Here is a 22417-nt window from a genome sequence, read left to right as displayed (position 1 = left end):
CAACGATTTAGCTCACTCTACAATGGCACAAACCACCTCCGTCCGTACAGCATCCCCGACGCTTCTTGGCCAAACGGGGACTGTATTTGTTCAGGTGCCTGAAGTTTTCACCACGCTCACATCTCGCGTTACGGGAATCCCAAGCCCAAGTACTATAACCATTGCAACACCAACGGCTATTGGACAAACGGGAACTGTGGTTGTCGAGGTGCCTGAGCTATTCACTACACTCACTTCCCTTGTTCCAGGCATATCAAATACGACGACCATAACTATCGCTACACCCACCGCCATCGGACAGACAGGGATCGTGGTCGTCGAGGTGCCCGCGTTTCTCACCACGCTCACTTCGCTTGTTCCTGGAATTTCAGCACCCATCACATCGACGATCACTACGCCTAGCCTCCCCGGGCAGACAGGGACTGTGGTCATACAGGTTCCTCTGCTGTTTACCACCCTCACTTCGCTGGTAACAGGAATCTCAGGCCCCGTCACATCGACAATTGCCACACCTAGCCTCGCTGGGCAAACGGGCACAATCCTCGTCGAATTGCCTCCACTATTCACAACAGTGACGGCTTTCAATCCCAATGGCTCGGACACAATGCACTTCGACTGTGGCAGTACCCACACTTCCAGGCCAAACTGGCACAGTACTCGTTGAAGTGCCTCAGCTGTTCACCACGCTCACTTCGTTCAATACGCCTGGAGTTTCAAGGACAATCACATCGACTCTCGCGGCGCCTTCTGTTCCAGGGCAAATCGGAACCATCCTGGTCCAGATCCCGCAGCAATTTACTACGCTCACTTCATTGAACACACCTGGAGCTTCAGGGACGGTCACATCAATTCTTGCAACACCAACTATCCCAGGTCAAACAGGGACTGTGCTTGTCCAGATACCTCAGCAATTCATCACGCTTACTTCGCTCAACACCATTGGGGCCCTCGGCAATCGTTACGTCAGACTGTTTCTGCGCCGACTGCCGTTAGGCCGAGTACAGGTTACGATAGTCTTGCAGATACCTCCTGAGTTCACCACTGTCACTTCGCTTCTTCCTGCGGACGGCACAATCATCAGTCCACTAGAACAGTCGCTACCCCGACAGCTGTTGGTCAAACTGGCACAGTAATAATCGCAGTGCCCGAGTTGTTTTACCACTATCACATCTCTCAACACTGCAGGTGCTCCTCCATTCGTCACGTCAACTATTGCGCTGCCATCGTCTGTCGGACAAACTGGAACAGTGGTAGTACAAATTCCGCCGCAGTTTACGACGATTACAACCCTGAACACAATACCCGGTGCCTCGCTTCCGGTCACTGCCACAATTTCGCCGCCCACAGCAATCGGGCAGACGGGCACAGTGTTGGTCGGATTACCGCCTCTATTTACCACTATCACCTCGCTCAATACGACCCCTGGCGCCTTCGCTTCCCACCACTGGCAACGCTCACTTCTCCAACGGCAATCAGTGAGACAGGTATCGTGTTGGTTCTCCTGCCGCCTCAATTCACCACTGTTACATCCGTCAATACTGCACTTGGCATCTCTGCAGCTACCACGCGGACTTTAGCATCGCCCACTGCCGTCAATCAGACAGGCACTGTAGTGATAGAGGTTCCCGCGCGTTTTACCACGCTCACATCACTCAATCTTACTCCCGGCGCTTCTTCTCCAATCACCACGACCATTGCCTTGCCGACTAACGCCGGCGATATTGGCACTGTTGTGGTCCAGGTACTTCCGCAGTACACCACCGTCACCCAGCTCAACTCTGCCAGCGGATTTACTGCTCCCGCCACATCCACAGCCGCGAATTTCCAACCGCACCAGGCCAAGTCGGCACTGTTGATGGTGCAGGTCCCTGCGCTTTTCACTACCATCACTCAACTTAAATCCCGGTTAGCGGTGGCTTCTATTCCTATCACATCGACAGCCGCGATTCCAACCGCACCGAGGCCAAGTCGGCACTGTTGTGAGTGCAGGTCCCTGCGCAATTCACTACCATCACTCAACTTAATCCGGTTAGCGGTGCCTCTATTCCTATCACATCGACAGCCGCAGTTCCAACCGCACCGGGCCAGTTTGGAACCATCATAGTCCAAGTCCCTTCGTTGTTCACTACCGTTACCTCTTTCAACCCAGTCAGTGGTGCTACTGCCACTATTACGTCAACTGCAGCGATACCATCAGGACCAGGCCAGACAGGGACAATAATCATTGAGATTCCACGTCCCTTTGTCACAATCACGTCCTTGAACCCTGACCTTGGGGCAACCGGAATCATTACCTTAACTCAGGGTATTCCGACCGCCGTAGGACAGACCGGTACAGTTTTGGTAGAAGTTCCCCAACCTTTCACAACTATTACGTCGTATACCGTCGGTATCACCACAGCTGTGCGAACGACTGCTGCGACGCCAACCTCGCTCGGCCAAACGGGTACCGTTGTAGTACTGCTTCCAATCCCAAACACGCCTGTCAGTATCCCAGTCACGCCAACGAGCCTGCCATCCTCCCTTTCTTCCGCAGCTCCGAGTGTTGTTGTTGTGTCCTCCCAAACAGTCTCCGTACCAGCCACCAAGGGTGTCAGTAGTTTCAGACGTCGTTCCGACCAATCTTTGACGGCGTCCAAGGCGCCACGTATGATGGTGCAAGTTCTGCGGACCTATCCTCCGGCCTTGTGAATCATTTTCCAGCTCTGGTCTCGTCGGCCGCTATCCTTAGTCAGGCTGACCTCGCAGCTTGTCAAACGGCCCTTGGTATTTATGGTACAACTAACGCCATAGGCTGCTTCACGGGTAGCCTCGTGCAGAGTCTGACAGGCGCAAACGTCTACAATTGTATCCAGTCCAGAGTGCCTAGTTGCGCCAACTGTCTACCAGCCCTTCCAAGACTCCTGCAAGAATCCTCAAACGGGACCACCAGCGTCCTTGACACCATCATCAACCACTACTTCGGACCTGTCAGACAGCGCTCGGTGACTTTGGACCAGGGTATTGCTTCACTCTGTTTCGCCGTCAGTTCTACGCTTACTACACTCACTGGGTCCAACGTGTTTAGGTGCTTGAGTGACAGTGTCGTTATTTGCCCATCATCAGCTGCGGCTGCACCGTCGTCATTGATAGCCACGGTATCGGTTTCCGGGTGTGGCGCAACTCCTACAACAAGAGCTTGTCTCACAGGTTTACCGTCCTCGTGTCAACCATCGAACCAAAACAACCTGCTCGGCAGCGTGCTCGGCACCGTAGACACAGCCACTTGTCAGCTTGCACTTGGGCTTTATGGAACAACTAATGCCGCCGTTTGCTTCACAAGTTCCTTGCTCAACATATTTACTGGCACCGACTTCTTGGGATGTCTGAATAACCACTTGCCATTGTGTCAACGCTGCGTACAATCCATACCCTCGGCGTGTGACCCTAGCCGTGGGTATCTTGGAGGCGTCTGTCAATCCGCCCTGGGCTACTTCGGAGACACGTTTGCGGGCAATTGTTTTGCCAATGGCGTCCTCAACTCTACGATCACGTCCAACGTGATCAGCTGTTTGAACAACGTGCTTCCTTTCTGCAACCCACCGACTACTTCAACCATAACAAGGGGTTCTGTCGCACTCACAACGACGTTCGTTACAGCCACCGGAGGAATTTTGGGGGTTGGAGAGAGCACATTCACCGTCGTTCAAGTCGTTGTGCCAACACCGCCTCCAGTGCTCTCAACAAGCTTCACCACGTTCATCGGATCTATTGGCTACACGAGTACCACTACCATCAAATATTAACTTGGGACTTCTTGGCGTCGTCCCTACGACATATGTCGTTGTCGGTGTGGCGACCCCGTTAGCTACCCGCACCATTACATCTGGCAGCGTCTTGTCTACTACAACGATAATATCGGCCGGTACGACATTCGCAGAGATCATTTTGCCTACGTCGCCGCTTTCGAGAGTGACCACTACATTCGTCGGCCCCGCAGATTACACGAGTCTAGCAACAACAACAGTCGGAGGCGTTGCGTCAACATATGTGCTTGTAGGCATACATACAGTGCTGCCTACTATTACGGTAACATCAGGAACGGTTCCTACTGCTGCACCCTTGACGGTGACCACTGTCGTGTCCGGTGCAAGTGTCATCGAGGTCATTGTGCCTACGCCGTTCTCAACTTCGTCTCAAACCGGGGGTTTACTGGGTTTCACAAGCACTATCACAGGGTTCACCACCGTGTCTGGCACCGCGCGTCCTACAACGACCTACGTCCTTGTCAACCGCCCTGGTCTCGGTTTCTAGAGATCACCCAGCATGTGTGATAAACTGGCCTGTATATTCTCACTGCCTGTTTTGTATGCTTTGGACCAAAATCCGGCCTGCGAAGGTACTCAGGGTGCCACATGTACCTTGTTGGGCGTTGCCAACCCGGGCGCATCGTTGCCGCACTGGTCCACTACAAGCAGGTCTTCCTTTGCATTCCTCATTGCTTTTTTCCTCCATTGTATTGTCGCTCCAAACTTTTGTCATTACTGTATCTAAAAGCGAAGCATTGTATTAACGAGTAACGAATGAAACTTCCACTGGGTGGAAATAATCTACTCCAACACTCAGTCTGCGCTTCGCCTCCATTCAGAGTCCATGGCGACTTGTGAAGTGACATGAGCTGGATCGCGATGACCGCATTGTGACGCGTGCAGAGTGCGGCCAAACGCACTAGCGCGGCTTTGCCAAGGCGCCCGCGTGTGAGATGAAGGTCGATAAAAGGCAGAAGTGAAAGGTGCTTAACACTTTTTCCGCCACTCATGCGTAAAAGAAAAAGGACTGTAAACTGGCATGAGCCCCGTAGATTTCTCATGTTCGGATCTCGGGCATGGCGTGCACTTGGCTAAATAAGCGGGATACTGAAAGAGCCGAACGAGGTGTGAGTGCGATGGTGGCTTCTTGAATCGGCGGGCGCCAGCGCGTGCGGTCCCCGTTCTACCTTTCCAGCGCCTGCTGCTATCAATCGCGCCGACTCGAGATCACTGGCTTGAGTACTATAAGGAAAGTGAGCTGTTAGATGCCGAGGCCTCGCGCGTTTATCGACATAGGTACTGAGAACGGGCGCGGCGATTTACAAAGAATCACGCCGCACGCCTTCAAAGCAAGACGACCTGCTGCCGCCGGCCTAGTTGCCAGCATTACTCCCACGCGCACCGTCATGGGTGGAAAATATCAAATCCAACCATGGCCCATTTGCACGCCACACATCGTGTGCGCGCCGCCACCAACATTTCCGCGCCCACAAAAACATTCTCATCTCTAGATGTTGTCACCCAGACAAAGAGGTGTGTTGCACGTGGCTGCGCTCGACAAATCGAGCCACCGCCGGTAAACGTCTATAATATAGTGCGCATATCGTTGCAACACTTGACAGTCCTTCTATATTCTAGATTGTCGCTGTTTTTACTAGGAAAATGGCCGCTACATCCTACTCAAGCGCAGCATAATAAATCGAGCTTCACCTCGAGTTGCTTGGCAGCCCTTGCACGTTGTCAATTGTCTCATTCGGAGCTTCGTATTTGGAGATATTCTTGTCATGAACTTAGGGGAGCCTAAATTTATACACAGCTACAAGATACTCTACCTGATCCTATAGAAGTCTTTGAATATACATAGGCTACCTCTTCATCACTCCTTGTTGGGAAAGGCCGGCAAGTATTTTGCCGATGCGTGGTGCCCTCATTGTCGTATACAGCGAGTACTGCTGGGCTTGGTATTGTGGCCTGTCGACGCCGAGTAACTCTTCAGAACGCGGAGCTCATCCTCAGTCAGTTGCTTGGATGATCGGCATGTGGAACGTGTCGTAGATAACAGCTGGGTGCGAGCGACGATGGACGTTCCAAGGTGCGGGTTGTTCCGGCATGTGACGACGCGCTGCGAGAGTGGCCTGATCCCTGCACAGATGCAGGAACACGCGAGGCCCCCTAAACAAGCCTCGGGCTAGATTTATTGACATTGATGAAGCGCACTAAATGCGCCAACAACACCACGCTTGTCGCGACGCGTGCTTCAGATGAACAGTCAGAAGGTTTGCAATCGCATCATGGAATCCACAGCTTCTCCTCTCAGTATCGCAACATGCTTCAGTTTCTGAGTACTCGCCTCGACGCATCGACAAGGTCAACAACTTACCCGCCACGAGCCATGACCTCCTTGGCCGGCAACCTAGGCTCCTTTCAGCTTTCATAAACACTGCTATCGGCCTCTAGCGTGTGATGAAGCTTAGCGCAATGTGCTCCCGTCCACAAGTGGCAGGACGCTACCCATTTCAACGCCTCAAGCTTTCGCTTGATGAGGAGGCTATTCCGGGATGTCGATCGTTCTCCTTCTTCTGAAGGCGGCCGATCGTCTCTCCATCCAACGACGTCCGTCGATATCAATTGCCTATTGCCCATCCTTGAGGCAATCCACGGCGGCTTCGTGTGACCCCTTGCCCAACCCTCACGACTATCCCGACCGAAGACCACCCTGGGCATGAAAGCGAATCACACGTACAAATACACGCATAAACACACGCATTGACAGAAACACCCTGGGAGGGTAAAACATTACGCCATCTGCCGTCTGCCGTCGAGCCCTTCACCATCATGGATGTCTTTCGCTCCAACCGGACGAGCGCTCACGAACCTCTCGGTGACGACGACGAACGCCCTGCGAAACGCATCTCAACGCCTGCCGGTCAGCGCCTCTCCCTTATCCTCGAGTCGACGAATGCCCGACGCTCCAAGTCGCCTGCCGCAAAGAAGGGTGCGAAGATAAACGTCACCACCACGAGCACATACTGCAATGACCCAGAACACCAGCACATTAGCCACGTCCATCCTGCGCACAGGACGTCGAAGCGAGAATCGAGTCGGCTGGGCGTCGTGTCTGTGTTAACGGGCGGCAAGCTGAGCACACCAAGAGAGAGCCTAGAGGCCAAGACAACACCCAACGGCAGTGCTTTGAGTGTCAATGTGTGGAGCGACAAGGACTCGGAGAAGTTTGGCCACGTCCAGCACAGGAAGAGCGGAGGGATCTTTTCACGATGGAGTCGGAAGAAGCTGGTGATTGCTGGCGCGATGCTGCTTGCACTCATCATTGCGCTAGCAGTTGGCCTGGCATTTGGGCTGAAGAAGAAGTCATCGGAGAGGTAGGATTCAATCTCGATGCATGCGTCCCAGTAGTACTAACACACTGACAGTGCCCCGCCTTCCTTGACATCGGGCAGCGCACAGCCCGCAGGCAATCATGCAACTCCAACCAGCGGCGGCGGTGAACCCGACAAACCGTCCAAGCCTTCAGACGCAATCGCAGCTTCCGCCGTCCCATCCGGCTTCCCCCTCGGCACCTATTCTCTCATAACCTTCCTTGATACTGTGCAATCCGGCTGCACCGCCAATAACGCCACGTGGAACTGCCCGCCATCTACAGATTACTACTCCGACCCTCAAAAAGCGCTTGCAATTCTGAACTGGCAGATCAGCGGCTCACCCGGCTCTTACAAGATTTCGTCCAAGGGACAGGACCCGACCTTCGGTACCATGTTCCAGAACGAGAATTTAGAGCTGTTGGATGCAGGTAAAGACACGGAACGATACCGGTTTCAGATCAGCCGGGCGAAGTCTGTCAGCATGACAGGTAGTATTGGCGACCAGAGAGGTGATTTTGAATGCGACTATGGCGCGACGAATATCCAGGGCAGCTTGTACACGAAGATGGCGAGGACGTACCCGAAAGACACAATCGCCGTGGGCAACACGGGGAACCCAGCTTGGCCTTTCGGTGAGTTTACACCACACAACTATATTTTGAGCATGTACTAACAACGCTGCAGCTGTACGCGTCGAACAAACCGTAGCCGGCGGCGAGAACGTCCCTTCATGCAAGAAGAAGTCTGGCGAGCAAGTCGACAGACTGGCAGCCCAGGACGCAGGCACACTGTGCAGTTGTCTGTACAAGAACTGGACCCCAGCGAGGATCGGTGGTTAGCCGTGCGTTTGTTTCGTTTTCCCCTTCTTTTGTAAACATTTAGCGGGAGTTTTGATGGGCATACGGAAGTTCTGCTGGACATGGAAGTTAGATATATGGTAGAGTATGAAACTGGATGGATACAATTTTTGTAATGATACTTTGTAATTCAAGGAGCGACGTGGTTACGATCGTGCCGTTTGTGTCGCGTATTGCAATAATTCGTGCGCCCGTGTCTGGACCGTGAACGCCATGAGGATGTGAGAAAGCTTAGGCTGTATAACTCGAAGACGCTTTTTGCAAGCCGCGAAGTGCCGGAAGGTTTTCAACATACAAATATACAGGGCCGAGTACAGTCGCCATCTCGAGAGGTGCAAAACTCGTGTCTGCTCTGCACCTGCACGACATGATCTAATAGTTCCAGGAGCACGCTTGTAGGTCGATAAGAGAGGCTGAAAATACACGACACTCTTATGTATTCTCATCCAGCTGTGAGAGGGTTTTCGAGAATATCCAGACTACCCGAACTTTTTCTCGTTGGGTCAAGTGGTGGTGTGCACGAAGTGTTCGGCAAGTCGCGCTTGCCAAGCCCGACTCGACACTCTCACTCACATGACAGCGCGTGCACTTTACCTTCACTTTCACATGCTCTACGCGCTTGCGATGAGTCTTACTGCGAGAAACGCGAGACGCGAATTCTGGCTCGCACAAATGCCTTGCCACGCGTCTCAAATAACACCTGCTGCTCTCCACGCGTTGACACACCGTTTTTCTGCGTCACACATCGCATGCTGAGCGACTTCTTCCCCTCCCAAACGCTCTTGCCGCGTGATATGTGAATATTTCGGCGCGCAATTGAAGCAGCAATCGCCCTTCCATTGCCCCGCCCACAAAGGTCAACTCTCTTCCTCACACAAATTTCACGGCCTGCACGCACACGCCTGTTCTACCGTATATACTTCCCCGGAAATTTACGCTGTTGTCACCATCATAGCGTAAGTCGCTGCCCTTCGATCAACTCCGTGGGTCAATTCTTCCAGTCACTCTCCCCCGTACGCTATGTCGCAGGGTCGCCGCGTCGTCCACCTGCGCCCAGGTTGCAGCGACGGCGACGCACTGCACGTGCCGAAGCAAGGCAACCACACTCAGGTCAACCCTCCAAAGCTATACCTAGAAAAGACAGCGCAGCAATGGATGGAAGACCGAGGCGAAGCTCAGCTCGGCGTGAAATACATCCTCGAGGCTCTACCAAATGGATACACCATGTGGCAGAGACCTCGTCCAGGCAAGCCCAGTCATATCGACAAGTACCTATACGGGCACCCTAGCCATAAGGTGTTTGACTCGCCAAATAGGTTCTACCCGCATTTTCGACACCTGATGGACAACAACGGAAGCAGTATAGGCTGCCCCTGTACTGTTTGCGCTGGCAGCGCTGGGATCTTACCAGGGAGCTCGTCAAACAGTGTTCGATCAGGAAGCTCGAATCCTGCCTCATCCCGACCGCGGACGCCTAAAGTTTCGAATCCATCATTTTCATCATCCATGCCAGTTCGAGCTCTGCCTGCGATCGGTTCGTCGACTCTGGCAGCATTCCAGCGTCCTCCAGCACTCGCAGTACAGGCGAAAGGCAGACCAAAGCTGGTCGGTGCTGGGGTGAATAGTAGTCACGTCGACGATGAGGGCACTCCGGACATATATCGAAACCTGATAGACAAGCTCAGGCGGCATGTTGACATCGACGAGATCATTGAGCAACCCCTCAGCCCTGACTGGCTAGCTGAGAAGGAGGTCCTCCCTGGTATCCTCCAAAATTTGAAGGAACAAGACCAGTGGTTGCCCCGAATCGGCGAGATCGTGCTCTATCTTCGCGATTTGCCAGCTAGTGTTGAAGTAATGCAACACGAACAGACTGGGGAGTACCAGCTGTACGACGAAGAGGCCGAAGTGTTCCTAGGCCCGCCGCGCTGGCAGGCAGGTCTGGTTGGAGAAGTGCCAACAACGGAATTGCCATCAATTGCCGATCTGCACCGCAGCGATACCGGAGCTAGCGTCATCTATTCTGGTGTTCGCATTGAACCATTGCCGAGTCTTGATGCACTAGACAAGTCTCTTTCAAAGAGACACAAGTATGTCCCCCTGCGTCAGGTTCGCCCATTTGCCCTCTGGAGGGAGCTCCTGAAGCAAGTACCACAGGAGGAATGGCACGTGACGGTCATTAATGCTCTTACCGTAAGTTCCACGATGAGCCTTTTTGGCCAATATCGATTTCGCGGGTCCTGGCCTGAAGCATTCATCTACTGCTACGGTATCCACTTTGGTTCTGAGGTCTTCACTATCGGTGACACTATACGCCTGTTGCCGAATGCATCAAAATCCCAGGCTCGCTGTACGGAGGTAATGGTTATTAAGACTATTCGCCTTAGGCTATCAGGGCTGGATTTAGCATCGAGCAACGATTACGATGGCGGTCGTCCTTACAACTCCGAAGTTCTTATATATGGTTCGGCGTACAGCAGCGATCCCTCGTCAATTAACAAAGAGCATCTCTCAGAAGACAATACAGAGCCTCCACGAGCAGGAGCGGCCTATGGAGAATGGTATCCGCTGCATCCTGCATCCAAGGAGCTCGTTCTACCACTTTGGCGCGTCGCTGGTCGTCTCTACGAGCAGGACGCGGTTTCGTTCTGGCTCAACTCTGACCCTGATGACCGACCAACTCTAGATGCCGGGCGTGAAGGCATTCTGGAGGCTCGCGCTTTTGCTCGCCAACACGACCACCGCATTGAGTCCGGTAGCTCTTGGTACTGGGGTGACAATCGTGCCGATGCCCTCGGACTGCAGACTATCAATGGTCTCGAAGTTACCAAACATGACCAGGAACGCGACATACGAGCTTTGCGCAAGAACATCAAGATCATCGATCACGCTAAAGCAAGTGCCGCCACGAAGCCGACAGCAACTCCATCCGGAAAAGATCTTCGCCGTTTTATGGCTCCCGGGACAGCACTCAGTATATTCCCGACGGAAGCTGTCGACGAGCTCAGTACCAGCGACAACGCCGTCAGAACTGGATCGTCTAGTGCTGGCTCTAGGAAGAAACGACCGTACATTGTCAGCTTGAGCGACGACGACGACGAGATCCGACAAAACACAATGGTCATCGACGATGATGTTCCTGGCAGCAAGAAGGCTAAGGTGGCGGTTGTTATCAAAGCAAACTGAGTAATATTGTGGGTGTAGCGGGGGACAATGGGTTCATGCGTGCTGTGTTATGAATATGATTACCGAGAGAAATTACGATCTGTAGCTTATACAGTCTATATAGACCAATGAGAAATATGAAATTAGACTCAATGTCACTCTTTGAGCTTTGAGACATCACCCCAGAGAAGACAAGCCGGTTTGGTGACGCGGTAATAGTGGTGTGACAGCTCGTATATGAGTGAAATTTTTGTTTCAGCAGCTGAGGTGTTGAATCTCCTCACTCTCCCAATCTATGTTGAGTCGCCCAACCATCCATCCTAACCCAACCCATTACTCCTCGGGCTCCAAATTCTCATCAACCCCAAACTCCTCGACAATCCACGCACAATACCCCTCCCACTTCTTCATCCACTCCTTCAACCGCTGCGCCCTCTGTCCCTTGCCCATACTCCCATCCTTGATATCCTGCACCCACTCCTTCGCGCCCAAATCGTCGAAACTCGCCCAGCGCACGCTGTTCTCCGCCAGACTGCCCAAGCCCTCCAGACCGAGGTTTTCCCAGCCTTGTAGCGCTTGCCAGAAGTCGTGGGACATGCCGGTTGCGCCCTGGCCGAGGATGGTGGGGTCGTCGTTGCACAGCGAGCACGGGACGCCGCGGGCGAGAAGCGCGGGGAGGGTGTGGCTCATGATACTGCCACACAGCCTGAGCACCTCGTTTGAAACCGGGCAGCTTTCGACGAGGATCTTCTTCTCCTTGACCATGTCGATTAGCAGCGGGTGTTTGTACAGACTGTAGCCGTGGCCGATGCGCCGTGTGCCGAGGAGGATGGCGTCGACGAGGTTCTCGTCGACCGAGTCGCCGTCGCCGAGTGTCTCGCCGGCGTGGAAGAAGAAGGGGATGTCGACGCCGGCTTGGGCGCAGGCTTTGCGGAACCAGAAGAGTTCGGGGGCGAGGGAAGAGAGGGGGCGGCCGAGGTCTTCTTGGCCGACTAGGTCGTAGCCGGCGATGAGGTCTGGAAATTCGATTTTCATTTCTATGCATTGTTTCATGCCTGGGTGGGAAAATTAGCATTTACGATTGCAAGGGGGGGAGGGATAAGGTGAAGTACATACTTTCAACGACTTGCTTCGTGTTGAATTGCCGGATTGTGGTCCAGATCATTCTCGCGCCCCAGAAATCTTTGCCCTCGTCGGTCTTCTTGAAAGCTTCGATTTCTTCTTCCATGTGCAAGAGCATATTGAACCAATCTTCATCCCAGTTCTCTTTGCCCGCACTTCGGTATGGCGTGTAAAACGCTGAGCGCATGTCGACCCAGTATACTCCATCATCCAGTAGCTGTTTGCACAGCCTGCGGATGAATTTGCGGAAGATGGGCTCGTAGTACATGATGGACCCCAGGATCGGGAAGCACGACATGAATTTGCGCCATACTTCGTTGGGTCCTTCGTGGTGGGAGAGATGTTCTGAGGCAGTAATGGTGACTCGGCTACGGATCCACTCGATGAAGCCGGCTTTGGCATTGTCTGGGAATGCAGCAGCTGCTGCATTGATAGGGACCGGAGTATTTGCCGTGTAATTCTCGCTCCATATTGAGACGTCCTCTTTCGCAACTTTCGAGTACACAAACGAGAACCCAGTCTTGCGCCTCTCTCGGTCGGTAATAATCGGCCCGTCGGCAATAATGCAAACGCCTTCGGTGTTGAAACTTTCCTCAAGTGCCCAGTCGAGGTCCAACATAGCCTCGAGATGGCAGTGCAGTAATGTGCCTTTCGGCATCTTTTGGACGATTTTCCAAAGCTTGCTCTTTTCCATGCGCTCCTTGGCGAGAGAAAACATCATACCGGGGAATACATCAACATGCTCGGTGAGAAGACTGTCCTCGTACTCCTTCGTCCATAGGGTTTGCTGCTCTTCGAACCGTATCTGGGAGACTATGGCGCATGCTTCCTGGGCCATTGGTGAGAGATTCTGCCGAAAGAGGTAGTCTACGCAAAGTTAGACTCATTTTTGGTCTGTACCTTCTTCATGGAATCAACCAGGACCACTCCGTTGTTTCTTCTCCTGTTCGACCAATGCATCTCTTCCAGATAGGTACTTTTGGATGAATGGGTCGGTTGCGCTGGGGACGCCCTCGGCTTGCGCCCATGCCTCAATGTCTTCAACGCTCTCTGTCGCCATGTTTTCGCAATGCAAATCTCACTACGGGCAGCTTGAGACGGACAGATATACAAATTGTGCAAATTGTTGTTTAGACGTCGATTTCGGTGCCTTCCGACGCTTCCTTCCTCAAATGCACTAGCGGGTGCTGACATAATGCGCCCTACACATGTCGAGCTCTCCAGGCTTCCCGGATCCGGCACTCCCGCAGTGGAGCGCGGCTGTATCACACGTCTTGTTTTTTTGTCTAACTCATTTTGCATCTCTCTCAGAAATGCCAAAAACTATAAAGCCGTTGTATGCGGCATCGTCACAGCCCACCCTTGCAAGGATGGCCCATGCTTAGTGGGGTTGATCAGACGCGCGGGGAACGTGTCGGTGATAGCGGCGGCCTGCTGCGCGCGCCATCGCATCACGCATCATCTGCCTGAGCTCGATACCTAGCAACGCACCGCCCGACTTGCCCTAGATATCTCTCGTGACCTCTCTCTACACGTCAAAACGCTGCCATTTGCCACAAGGCTCTATCGCGCCACAAACGCTTGCATATCCTCTTCTTATCTACAACTCACCCAACTGCCGCCTAGTGACGAACGAATCCGTGCACGAAGTGACTGCACCCCGTTGGAGAGAGTGAAGCACGTCTTGCGCACCCTTTCGTTGCTAAGGCCATCACCCCTTCAGCTTTCACACATGGAGCCCTTTTCCATAAAGCGGTAGCCGCACAACCTGCCCACCCCATAAGCCAACCTTGGAGCACCTAACTCACCGCACCGCCAGCGCACCAACCACCATGGCGTTCTTCTCCGGTCTTTCGAGCTCTATTGGCAAGAAGCTCCTCCTGTATGGGCTGCGGCAAATTGACATACTCGACAAGGATCCGGCCGACTTCGTCAGCGTGGATGTTGGGAAGAAAACCACGCTCGAGGTTCGAGATGTCGGGCTACACGTCAAGGTATGGAGGAAGAAAAGTGGCTCTTGGAGTGCGCGCGCTGACAAGACATGTGTAGAAACTTGTAGCCTTGTTACACCTTACACTACCACCCGAGATCCATCTATCGAAAGCACGAGCCTCGCTTCTCCGAGTAACCTTTGTCCTCGACTTCGGCGTTCCCCAGATATCCATAGAAGTGCATGGCATACAAGTGCAGGCTAGATTGGTGGAGGAAGAACGAGAAACCGTGAGTTCAAAGTCCAAAGCGCAAGCCTCGGGCTCGAAGCGGCTGTCATCGCCTCCACCATTCCGAGACGACGTCAGCGATACCTCTTCAGATGGCGACGATCATGTGCCCACCGTAGATGAGCTTGCCAAATCGTTTCTGCGAGCGGAACCTACGGCGGAAATACGGGAACTTGAACAACAGCTGGAGTCGCGTCCTGAGTACATGCAAGAGTCGATGGCCTCGAACGACGACGAATCTGATGACGGTTCAGCCGGCATGGGAGCGCCTCTTGCGCTTCCGAGCTATTTGCGAAACATCCTGAATACTGCATTGGACCGGCTCAGCATCGTCGTGAACGACATCGATGTGGAAATGGAGGACCAATTTTCGGCCGATGCATCTGATGTGTCAAGCTCAGCTCAAAGCTCACCGGCATCCTTGAACTTCCACATAGAGCGCGTTGCAATCGATTCGGTCACGTCTCAAAATCCCCATGTCGAAGTAGGCTCTACGGAGTCACCTCTAGCCTCAGACGCCAATCTTGGCAAACGCAGGATGCGGATAGAAAGCATATGCGCTCGTCTGGTATCAGACGCAGAAGACTTTGAGTCCATGTCAAAGATGTCGCAAATCCCTTCACCGGTCCTGGCGCGTTCAGAGCTGTCTACTGGCCATAAAGCCCCAAGCGAGCCGTCGTCTGATGACCATGTACTGGAGGCGGCACTTGAAGCTGATGCTGTACCAGATTCTCAACACAACGGCGAGTCAACAAGTCCACACGACTCTTATGTGCCATCGATACAAGCCTCTGTTGCAAGCTTTCGCGAGCAACGCAGCGCTTCTGCAGTGCCAAGCTCACCAGAACAACCCCAACTGACTTCCTCAGTCCATACAGTTGACGATGATCGCTTTGCAGATGCCTTCTCCGACGATGGCCTACATGAGGCTCTCGATGAATATTCACCATCTCATTCGCGACAATCCCTCCCAATTCGAGACTTGGGGGGCAGCAGTATTCTCTACGATGATGACGGCATGCTTGACTATGCACTACAGCATGATATGCTGAATTCTAGATTCGAGGACGTTTTCGATGAACAGTCTCCTACAGATGAGACTGGCCGCTCTGAAGTACTGCAAGCTTCAATACCTGCGAGCGAAACGTCAATAGCAGGCCTGCCGACTGTTTCCGCGCTTGGCCAATCATTCCGTCCACCGAGCGAGTTGTCGAAATCAGAACTGCCCACCGTCTCCGCGCTTGGACGATCATTCCGCCATCCAAACGACCTGTCAACGTCAGACTTGCCATCTGTTTCTGCTCTCGGGCGATCACTTCGCCCACCAAGCCCAGTGGATTCGCAACCAGCCTCGCAATCGTCCTCGCGAACCTCGGAACACCTACAGCCCCTTACTGATAACTTGGCAGCTGCACAGGAACACATGGCGCTCGAGCCTGAGATCCGCTCGCATGATACCGACTCTTCTCCGCTATCCTCTCAATCGCCGATCCAGGGATCTGGCCGAATCACAATTGTTCAGCCATGACGAGGCAGAAAGCATGTACATGAGTGCTCTGAGCGCAGCGCAAGCAGACACAGCGCATGCAGGCCATATTCCCGGAGGATGGGACTCGTCATCGGGTTCCAGCCAGAGCACGGGGTCAGTCGCATCTGGTTCAGTGCCTGAGGATATGATTGCCGGCAGCATACTGGCACCATTTCCCGAACCAGAAGAGGGTTGCGAAACGCCTCGTCCTGCAACCCCTCTTGGTCAAGCACACCCGGTGCAAGTTGATAGGGCCCAGACTCCGACTATGCATGGAGGCATTCACAAGCAAGCGAAGCTGTTTTTGACGGTCGACCTAGTTACTGTGTGGTTTCCTTTGGGCTTGGACAGTCAAGAAAGCGACGTGGCATCTGAGTCTGTCATGGAAGACTCCAGCATGGACTTCAAATCACCTAGTCTCGGCGAAGACTCGATCTTTGCAGAGATGCCGGGATCCTTCTCCAACTACGCACAATCCTCTTCGCATCGACGCAAGCCGTCGCTCGAGGCTTCAAGCCGAAGACGCGTCACTACAAAAGGCGAACAAACAGAACGAACTGCCAACAAGCCAACCTCACCTTCGTCAGTAAGTGTCGAAGTTGGCATAGTAGCTGGCCATATGGACTTATCGACCGGCCGCATCATGTACAGAATGTTCAGCCGAGTTCTTGCCGCTCTTACTGGCGAAACACCAATGAACACCAAGCCCGAAATCCCGGACGAAATCACCAAGGATTCTACCAACGGCTTGAATGTCGTTGTACAGCGTATTGGTATCTCTTGGCTTGAGAACATCTTGTCCGAGTCAGCCATGGCAGGAGATGCTGCAAGTCGTGTACTTGCGCACGCTCCGCTCGACGCCATCATCAGGACGAGCTGCGAGAACGTTCGCATCATCACTCAGAACCGCTCTAAAGAGTCAAGAACAAGGCTTCAGGTTGGTCAATTCGTGTTGGCATCCTTGGACCATGATATTTTAGCTTTTCAGTCTTCAAAAGCACGTTCTAGGCGCTCCGTCAGCAATGTTTCGGAGCAGCTTAGTAATGATATCGAGATCGACTACGAACAGGGCAAAGATAAGCGCATCACAGTCGTGACTCGTCCTGTGCGTGTCTTGCTTGACCTTCAGAAGATTGATGACGCGCTCAGCTCTTTTGGTGGTTTCAGCGGAGTGTTGGAGTTGAGCAGTTCCATTAGCTCTGCGAACGCTACTGTCGACAGTCCCGTCATGTCGCCAACACAACCTCGAGCTCGTGGTGTGCACTTTGGCGACAGTGCACCATCTGCTCCACAGGAAGCTGTAGCGCCATCCAAAGCTCCAAAGACCCAAGTACAACTTGGAGAAGTAGCTTTCACACTTAAAGGCAGAACCTGCGCAGTGAAGCTTCAGACAACATCCGTTCGGATAGCTATGCGAGAAGGCAATGTTCGTTTAAAGGTGTCGGAAATTCATCTATCAGGTCCATACTTGAACTTGGCCCAAACTGGTGCGCCACTGCTTGTGGACGTCCGAGGCACTACAGTCAATTTCCTCTTTGCGCCGGAGGAAGCAGACCTTGCCCGGCTGATATCCATGATCACGCCAAGCAAGGATCCATATGAAAATAACGATGACATTCTCATTGATACGCTCCTGCGCCAGCGTCGAAAAGGCTCCGTCCTTCGAATCGAAGTGAGTGGTGTTGGCGTTCGGGTGTCGGATCTCGAACAGATGAAGAGCTTTGAGGCTCTGGGTTTAGAGGTCGCCCGGCTGTCAAAGGTCACCAAGTACCTTCCGGACGACGATCGACCGGGACTGCTCAGTCTTGTCACTGTGCAACAAGTCGATGCAGCTATAGCTATCAACGAGCAACTCGGTGATGTTTCCATCTCTCTTACTAGCTCTTCAGTCGCTCATGTCGGTGTACCGGCCCTGTTAGCAGCGGAAGTGGGCAAGGCCAAAATCTGTCGGGGAGAAGAGACATTGCTGCACGAGGTTGTAAAGTCACAACAACAAGAACATCTACCCGCCATAATGATTAGGATGGTCGGAGACGAGATGGAGCCTATGATCAAAGCAAAGCTCTTCAATGTTTGTGCTGAGTATCGGGTCTCGACACTCATGGCGGCACTTGGGATCTCTGAGGACGGTACCGTTGACGATATTGCACTTGGAATCGCTGCAAGTGTGGCGACTATCACTGGTACATCGTCGCCAAAGACCCTTAGTCGGCAATCGACCCAAGCTAGTCCACCCACAATACCGGCGGCGAAGCCATTGCAGGTCGATCTACTCATGCGCAATTGCGCAGTTGGCCTGAATCCTCGCAAGATCGCATCAAAGGCTTTGTTTGTCCTGACGGATGCCCATATCGCAGGAAAGCAGGCGAAGGACAATTACTGTGTGACGTTGGAGCTTCGCAAAGCCTCAATACATGCCATCGATGATGTAGCGCGTCTTGAAGAGGACTATGTACCTCCATCGCCAGCTGTCGCGGCTTTGATGAACCGCCATCTACACGAGCTTCGAGAGCTGGGTTACGTGTCCCTGAGTTCTATCTCAGCTGCAAAGGTGCTTGTCAACATAGCTGGGGACGGCAAAGATCAGCCTCAACTGGTGGATGTTGAATTCAAGAATGAGCTCTTCGTCTTGGAATCATGCGCAGATTCGACACAAACTCTCGCAGCCATCTTGAATGGTCTCCAGCCACCCACTCCCCCGTCAACAGCAGAGCAGTATCGCACTGTTGTACCCTTACAAGAGATGATGGAGTCTTTCACAGGCGATGCCATCTCTGCTCAAACCGAGATTGAAGACGATGACTTCATGAGCAATGCAGATCTGGTTGATGACGAAGTACCTACAAATCTTGAGTTTGTGGGAAGCATGTACAACTCACAATCTTTGCCGACGGACGAGGAGATGGGAGATAGCTTACTTGGCGAAGATGATCTTGGTGCCCTAGCGACTCCACCCATCACACGTCAACGCGGCGATAGAGCACTTCTGGAGAGCTTCCAGGAGAAGTATGAGGTCACTGAGACGGAGTCAGATTTCGACTTCAATGACAACTACTTCCAGCAGTCTGAAGAGGATGGTAAGGGCAAAGCTCGCAAATGGGATTCGGCGAAGAATCAGTATCACCTCTCAAATGAGTTCAAGCAGCCCGAAGCACCGCTCAAGGTTCGCGTAAGAGATGTTAACATTATCTGGAATCTCTACGATGGCTATGACTGGCCACGAACTCGAGGCATCATTACCCAGGCCGTCGATGACGTCGAGGCCCGTGCTGAGGAGCGTCGTCAGAAAGCTCTAGAGGATGAAGAAGATGATGATTTTGTCGAGGAAGACTTTCTGTTCAACTCTGTATGGATTGGGGTTCCGGTCAAGGATGAGAAGGGTGCGCTCGCACGCCGAATCAACCATGACATTGACGATCTCGCCAGCGAGACTGGAAGCTATGCGACATCGACAAATACACGATCTACAGGTGCCACTGCGCGCCCACGCAGCACAACCAAACCTAAGCGTCGCCTCAAGCTTGAGCGCAGCAAGCACAAAAAGGTCGCCTTCTCACTGATGGGTGTCGCTGTGGATCTCATTGTGTTCCCTCCTAACAGCGGCGAGACTGTCAACTCGATTGATGTACGGGTCAGAGACTTGGAAATATTCGACCATGTACCATCATCGACCTGGAGGAAATTTCTTACGTGTTTGATTGACCCGAGTGCAAGGGAGATGAACAAGCCCATGATCAATCTTGATCTTGTCACGGTGAAGCCAGTCACAGAACTAGCTGCCTCGGAGCTGGTTATCAAAGTCACGGTCCTACCCTTGCGCCTTCACGTCGACCAAGATGCACTCGACTTCATCACGCGCTTCTTCGAATTCAAGGATGACTCCGCCCCCAGTGCTGCTCCAGCCGGCGACCAGCCCTTTATCCAGCGCCTTGAAGTGAAAGCTGTAACTCTAAAGCTTGATTACAAGCCCAAACGGGTCGACTATCGTGGCATCCGCTCCGGTCATACTACTGAATTCATGAACTTTCTGATTCTCGACGGATCCGACATCACCCTCCGCCACGCCATTGTCTACGGCATCACATCTTTCGACAAGCTGCACAACACACTCAACGACGTCTGGATGCCCGACGTCAAGCGCAACCAACTTCCCGGCGTCCTCTCCGGTCTCGCAGCCGTGCGCCCCCTCGTCAACGTTGGCTCAGGCATGCGCGACCTTGTCGTAGTCCCGATGCGTGAGTACCGTAAGGACGGCCGTATCGTCCGCAGCTTACAAAAAGGCGTGTATGCATTCGCAAAGAACACAACATCCGAAGTCGCCCGTCTTGGTGCCAAAGTCGCAATTGGCACTCAGAACCTCCTCGAAGGCGCGGAAGCGTTCCTCGCGCCCCAGGAACCCGCATCCTGGGACGGCGAAGACCCAGACTCGTCGTCCGACGAACCACGCGCGGTGTCGCACTACGCCAATCAACCCATCGGCGTACGTGCGGGCCTGCGATCCGCTGCGAAGCATCTCGAGCGCGATCTCCTGACCGCGCGAGACGCTGTCATTGCGATCCCGTCGGAGATCATGGAAGAGGGGAGTGGAGTCGGCATGGCGAGAGCATTGGCTAGGCATGCGCCTACTGTTATTCTTCGGCCGGCTGTGGGCGCGACGAAGGCGGTTAGCAATGCACTACTCGGTGTGGGCAATGCGCTGGACCAGGGGAGTCGGAGAAAGATTGAAGATGTAAGTTTTCTGAGAAGTGGTGTGTTGAGGATGTGTGCTAATTTTGAGGACAGAAATACAAGTCCTCTTAGATGGACGTCGCTGCGCTGGAGTTGGCAGTTCATACCTCACAGGGCTGCCAAAGACTCTTTTGGACTCATTCGCATCGGCATCTAGTCTTTCCAGAGCATCGCCACGCATAACTCGTAGCTTTTTTTTTTTTTGGCTATCTTTTTTTTTCCTATGTTTTCTGCCAACATTGTCGTTCAGATTGATTTGCATAGCGATGGATTGGTCTCGGCGTCGCATCTTTCCACTCACCTTCTGGGGATATTGGCGTCTGGGGCATGGGCTTGGGCCTAGATAGATACCTCTACCGCTTGCTGAGAATGTACACAATTTTTCCTTGGTGAGATTGAATGTCCTTGTAAAAATATGAGCACATGTAACGCTGGCTGTGCAAACGGTGGTAGAAGGACTTTACGTTGTGGAAGGAACATAGTAACACGTGGGATGGGGAGAGGTGTATTCCAATCTATCTGGGCATAGATCACGTGACCTGGCATGAACATCTTCTTTCTTGTCTACTCTGAAATAGTTGCTCCTTCAATCAAATCTTTAGACTACCCACGACACATTTCAATGTATTCGGATCAACCCAAAGAATCGAATGTCTTTTAACACATTCTACAGCTTTCGCGGCGTGGACTCGTTACTCGCCACCGAATCTCACGCTACGGTTGCATGTGAGACTTCAACGTCTTCCTTGTTATAAGGAGGAGAGTTCTGTACATCACGCGAATGAGAAGTCGTGTGATTCGAGCATATCGCGCGGTTATTTTCTCCGACCGGCGGTTTGATTGTGTCTCGGTATGAGTAGTCCCACCACTTCCCTCCTTGCAAAAGGTGTACACAGCTCGCCGCTCCCAGTCTTATCCACCCCAATACATGCTAGTCTCGAAACGTCCTCATCCCTGCACAACACTCGCATGCACCTTCGAAAGATGATCCACCATCTTGTCCTTCCTTGGGAACGCGCCTCCCTGCCCAGTCTTGCTCCTCACACATCCCTCCACGGGGCACCAGAACTGCGGTCTGCGCCCAGCAACTGCGTGCTTGCATTTATGATGGCGCTTGAGTTCTGCCAGCCGCCCGAAGGTCTTGTTGAAGCACGTCGGTGCGTTGCATTTGTACTGATTCTGGCCGGGCTGGTCGGTGTCGAGGACGACGCCGATGGTAGCGGAACGTGCGTACTGAGAGTGAGAGGAGCGCTGTCGCTGTTTGGATACTCTATGCGAAGAGCTCGAGGGGGTAGATGGGGTTGTGGCAACGTCGTTCATGGGGTATCTGACAATGGGACAGAATTAGCCCGGGATCTACACGGTTGGAGATCAAAGGCCGTCACGCGAACCATCCGGGAAAAAGCTCGGTTCATGCATCACCACTTCCATGTCTCACACTCGCGCGAAGACTCTCTCCATAATGGCTACGGGTCCTCAGGCACATGCTGACTTCGATATACGCCCAGAGCATATTGGTAAATGATCACGCGTCATGTAGAAGAACGCATACATCACGTCATGGACTATTATCCCATCGTGTACGGCAGCCGTAGGAACCTTGCGCTGACCCATCTTCCGTTGCCAAACG

General features: G+C 53.0%; 7 protein-coding genes across 7 annotated transcripts; 5 read left to right on the top strand and 2 right to left on the bottom strand.

Annotated features, from left to right (window-relative positions):
* Positions 1–22: 22 nt before the first annotated feature.
* On the top strand, positions 23–4293 carry SNOG_11496 (hypothetical protein; the record flags this gene model as incomplete). The annotated part of the gene is made up of 6 exons (XM_001801684.1): positions 23–623; positions 655–1129; positions 1186–1979; positions 2063–2647; positions 2794–3762; positions 3848–4293. 6 exons carry the CDS (start codon positions 23–25, stop codon positions 4291–4293), a joined length of 3870 nt encoding a protein of 1289 aa, XP_001801736.1.
* Positions 4294–5220: 927 nt separating this feature from the next.
* SNOG_11495 (hypothetical protein) lies at positions 5221–5426 on the top strand (the record flags this gene model as incomplete). The annotated part of the gene is made up of 2 exons (XM_001801683.1): positions 5221–5321; positions 5411–5426. 2 exons carry the CDS (start codon positions 5221–5223, stop codon positions 5424–5426), a joined length of 117 nt encoding a protein of 38 aa, XP_001801735.1.
* Positions 5427–6623: 1197 nt separating this feature from the next.
* SNOG_11493 (hypothetical protein) lies at positions 6624–8007 on the top strand (the record flags this gene model as incomplete). Its single annotated transcript, XM_001801682.1, has 3 exons — positions 6624–7168; positions 7220–7800; positions 7853–8007. 3 exons carry the CDS (start codon positions 6624–6626, stop codon positions 8005–8007), a joined length of 1281 nt encoding a protein of 426 aa, XP_001801734.1.
* Positions 8008–9045: 1038 nt separating this feature from the next.
* SNOG_11492 (hypothetical protein) lies at positions 9046–10569 on the top strand (the record flags this gene model as incomplete). The annotated part of the gene is made up of 3 exons (XM_001801681.1): positions 9046–9271; positions 9539–10375; positions 10568–10569. Coding segments are annotated over 3 exons (1065 nt in total).
* Positions 10570–11523: 954 nt separating this feature from the next.
* Positions 11524–13372, bottom strand: SNOG_11491 (hypothetical protein; the record flags this gene model as incomplete). Its single annotated transcript, XM_001801680.1, has 3 exons — positions 11524–12206; positions 12307–13179; positions 13237–13372. 3 exons carry the CDS (start codon positions 13370–13372, stop codon positions 11524–11526), a joined length of 1692 nt encoding a protein of 563 aa, XP_001801732.1.
* Positions 13373–14144: 772 nt separating this feature from the next.
* On the top strand, positions 14145–20944 carry SNOG_11490 (hypothetical protein; the record flags this gene model as incomplete). The annotated part of the gene is made up of 3 exons (XM_001801679.1): positions 14145–14306; positions 14470–15809; positions 16027–20944. 3 exons carry the CDS (start codon positions 14145–14147, stop codon positions 20942–20944), a joined length of 6420 nt encoding a protein of 2139 aa, XP_001801731.1.
* Positions 20945–21735: 791 nt separating this feature from the next.
* On the bottom strand, positions 21736–22107 carry SNOG_11488 (hypothetical protein; the record flags this gene model as incomplete). The annotated part of the gene is made up of 1 exon (XM_001801678.1): positions 21736–22107. One exon carries the CDS (start codon positions 22105–22107, stop codon positions 21736–21738), a length of 372 nt encoding a protein of 123 aa, XP_001801730.1.
* Between the last annotated feature and the right edge of the window lie 310 nt (positions 22108–22417).

Source organism: Parastagonospora nodorum (genome assembly GCF_000146915.1).
Source record: "Parastagonospora nodorum SN15 chromosome Unknown scaffold_19, whole genome shotgun sequence".
Classification (NCBI taxonomy): domain Eukaryota; kingdom Fungi; phylum Ascomycota; class Dothideomycetes; order Pleosporales; family Phaeosphaeriaceae; genus Parastagonospora; species Parastagonospora nodorum.
Note: the sequence above shows the minus strand (reverse complement) of the source record. Positions and strands in the feature narration are given on the sequence as shown.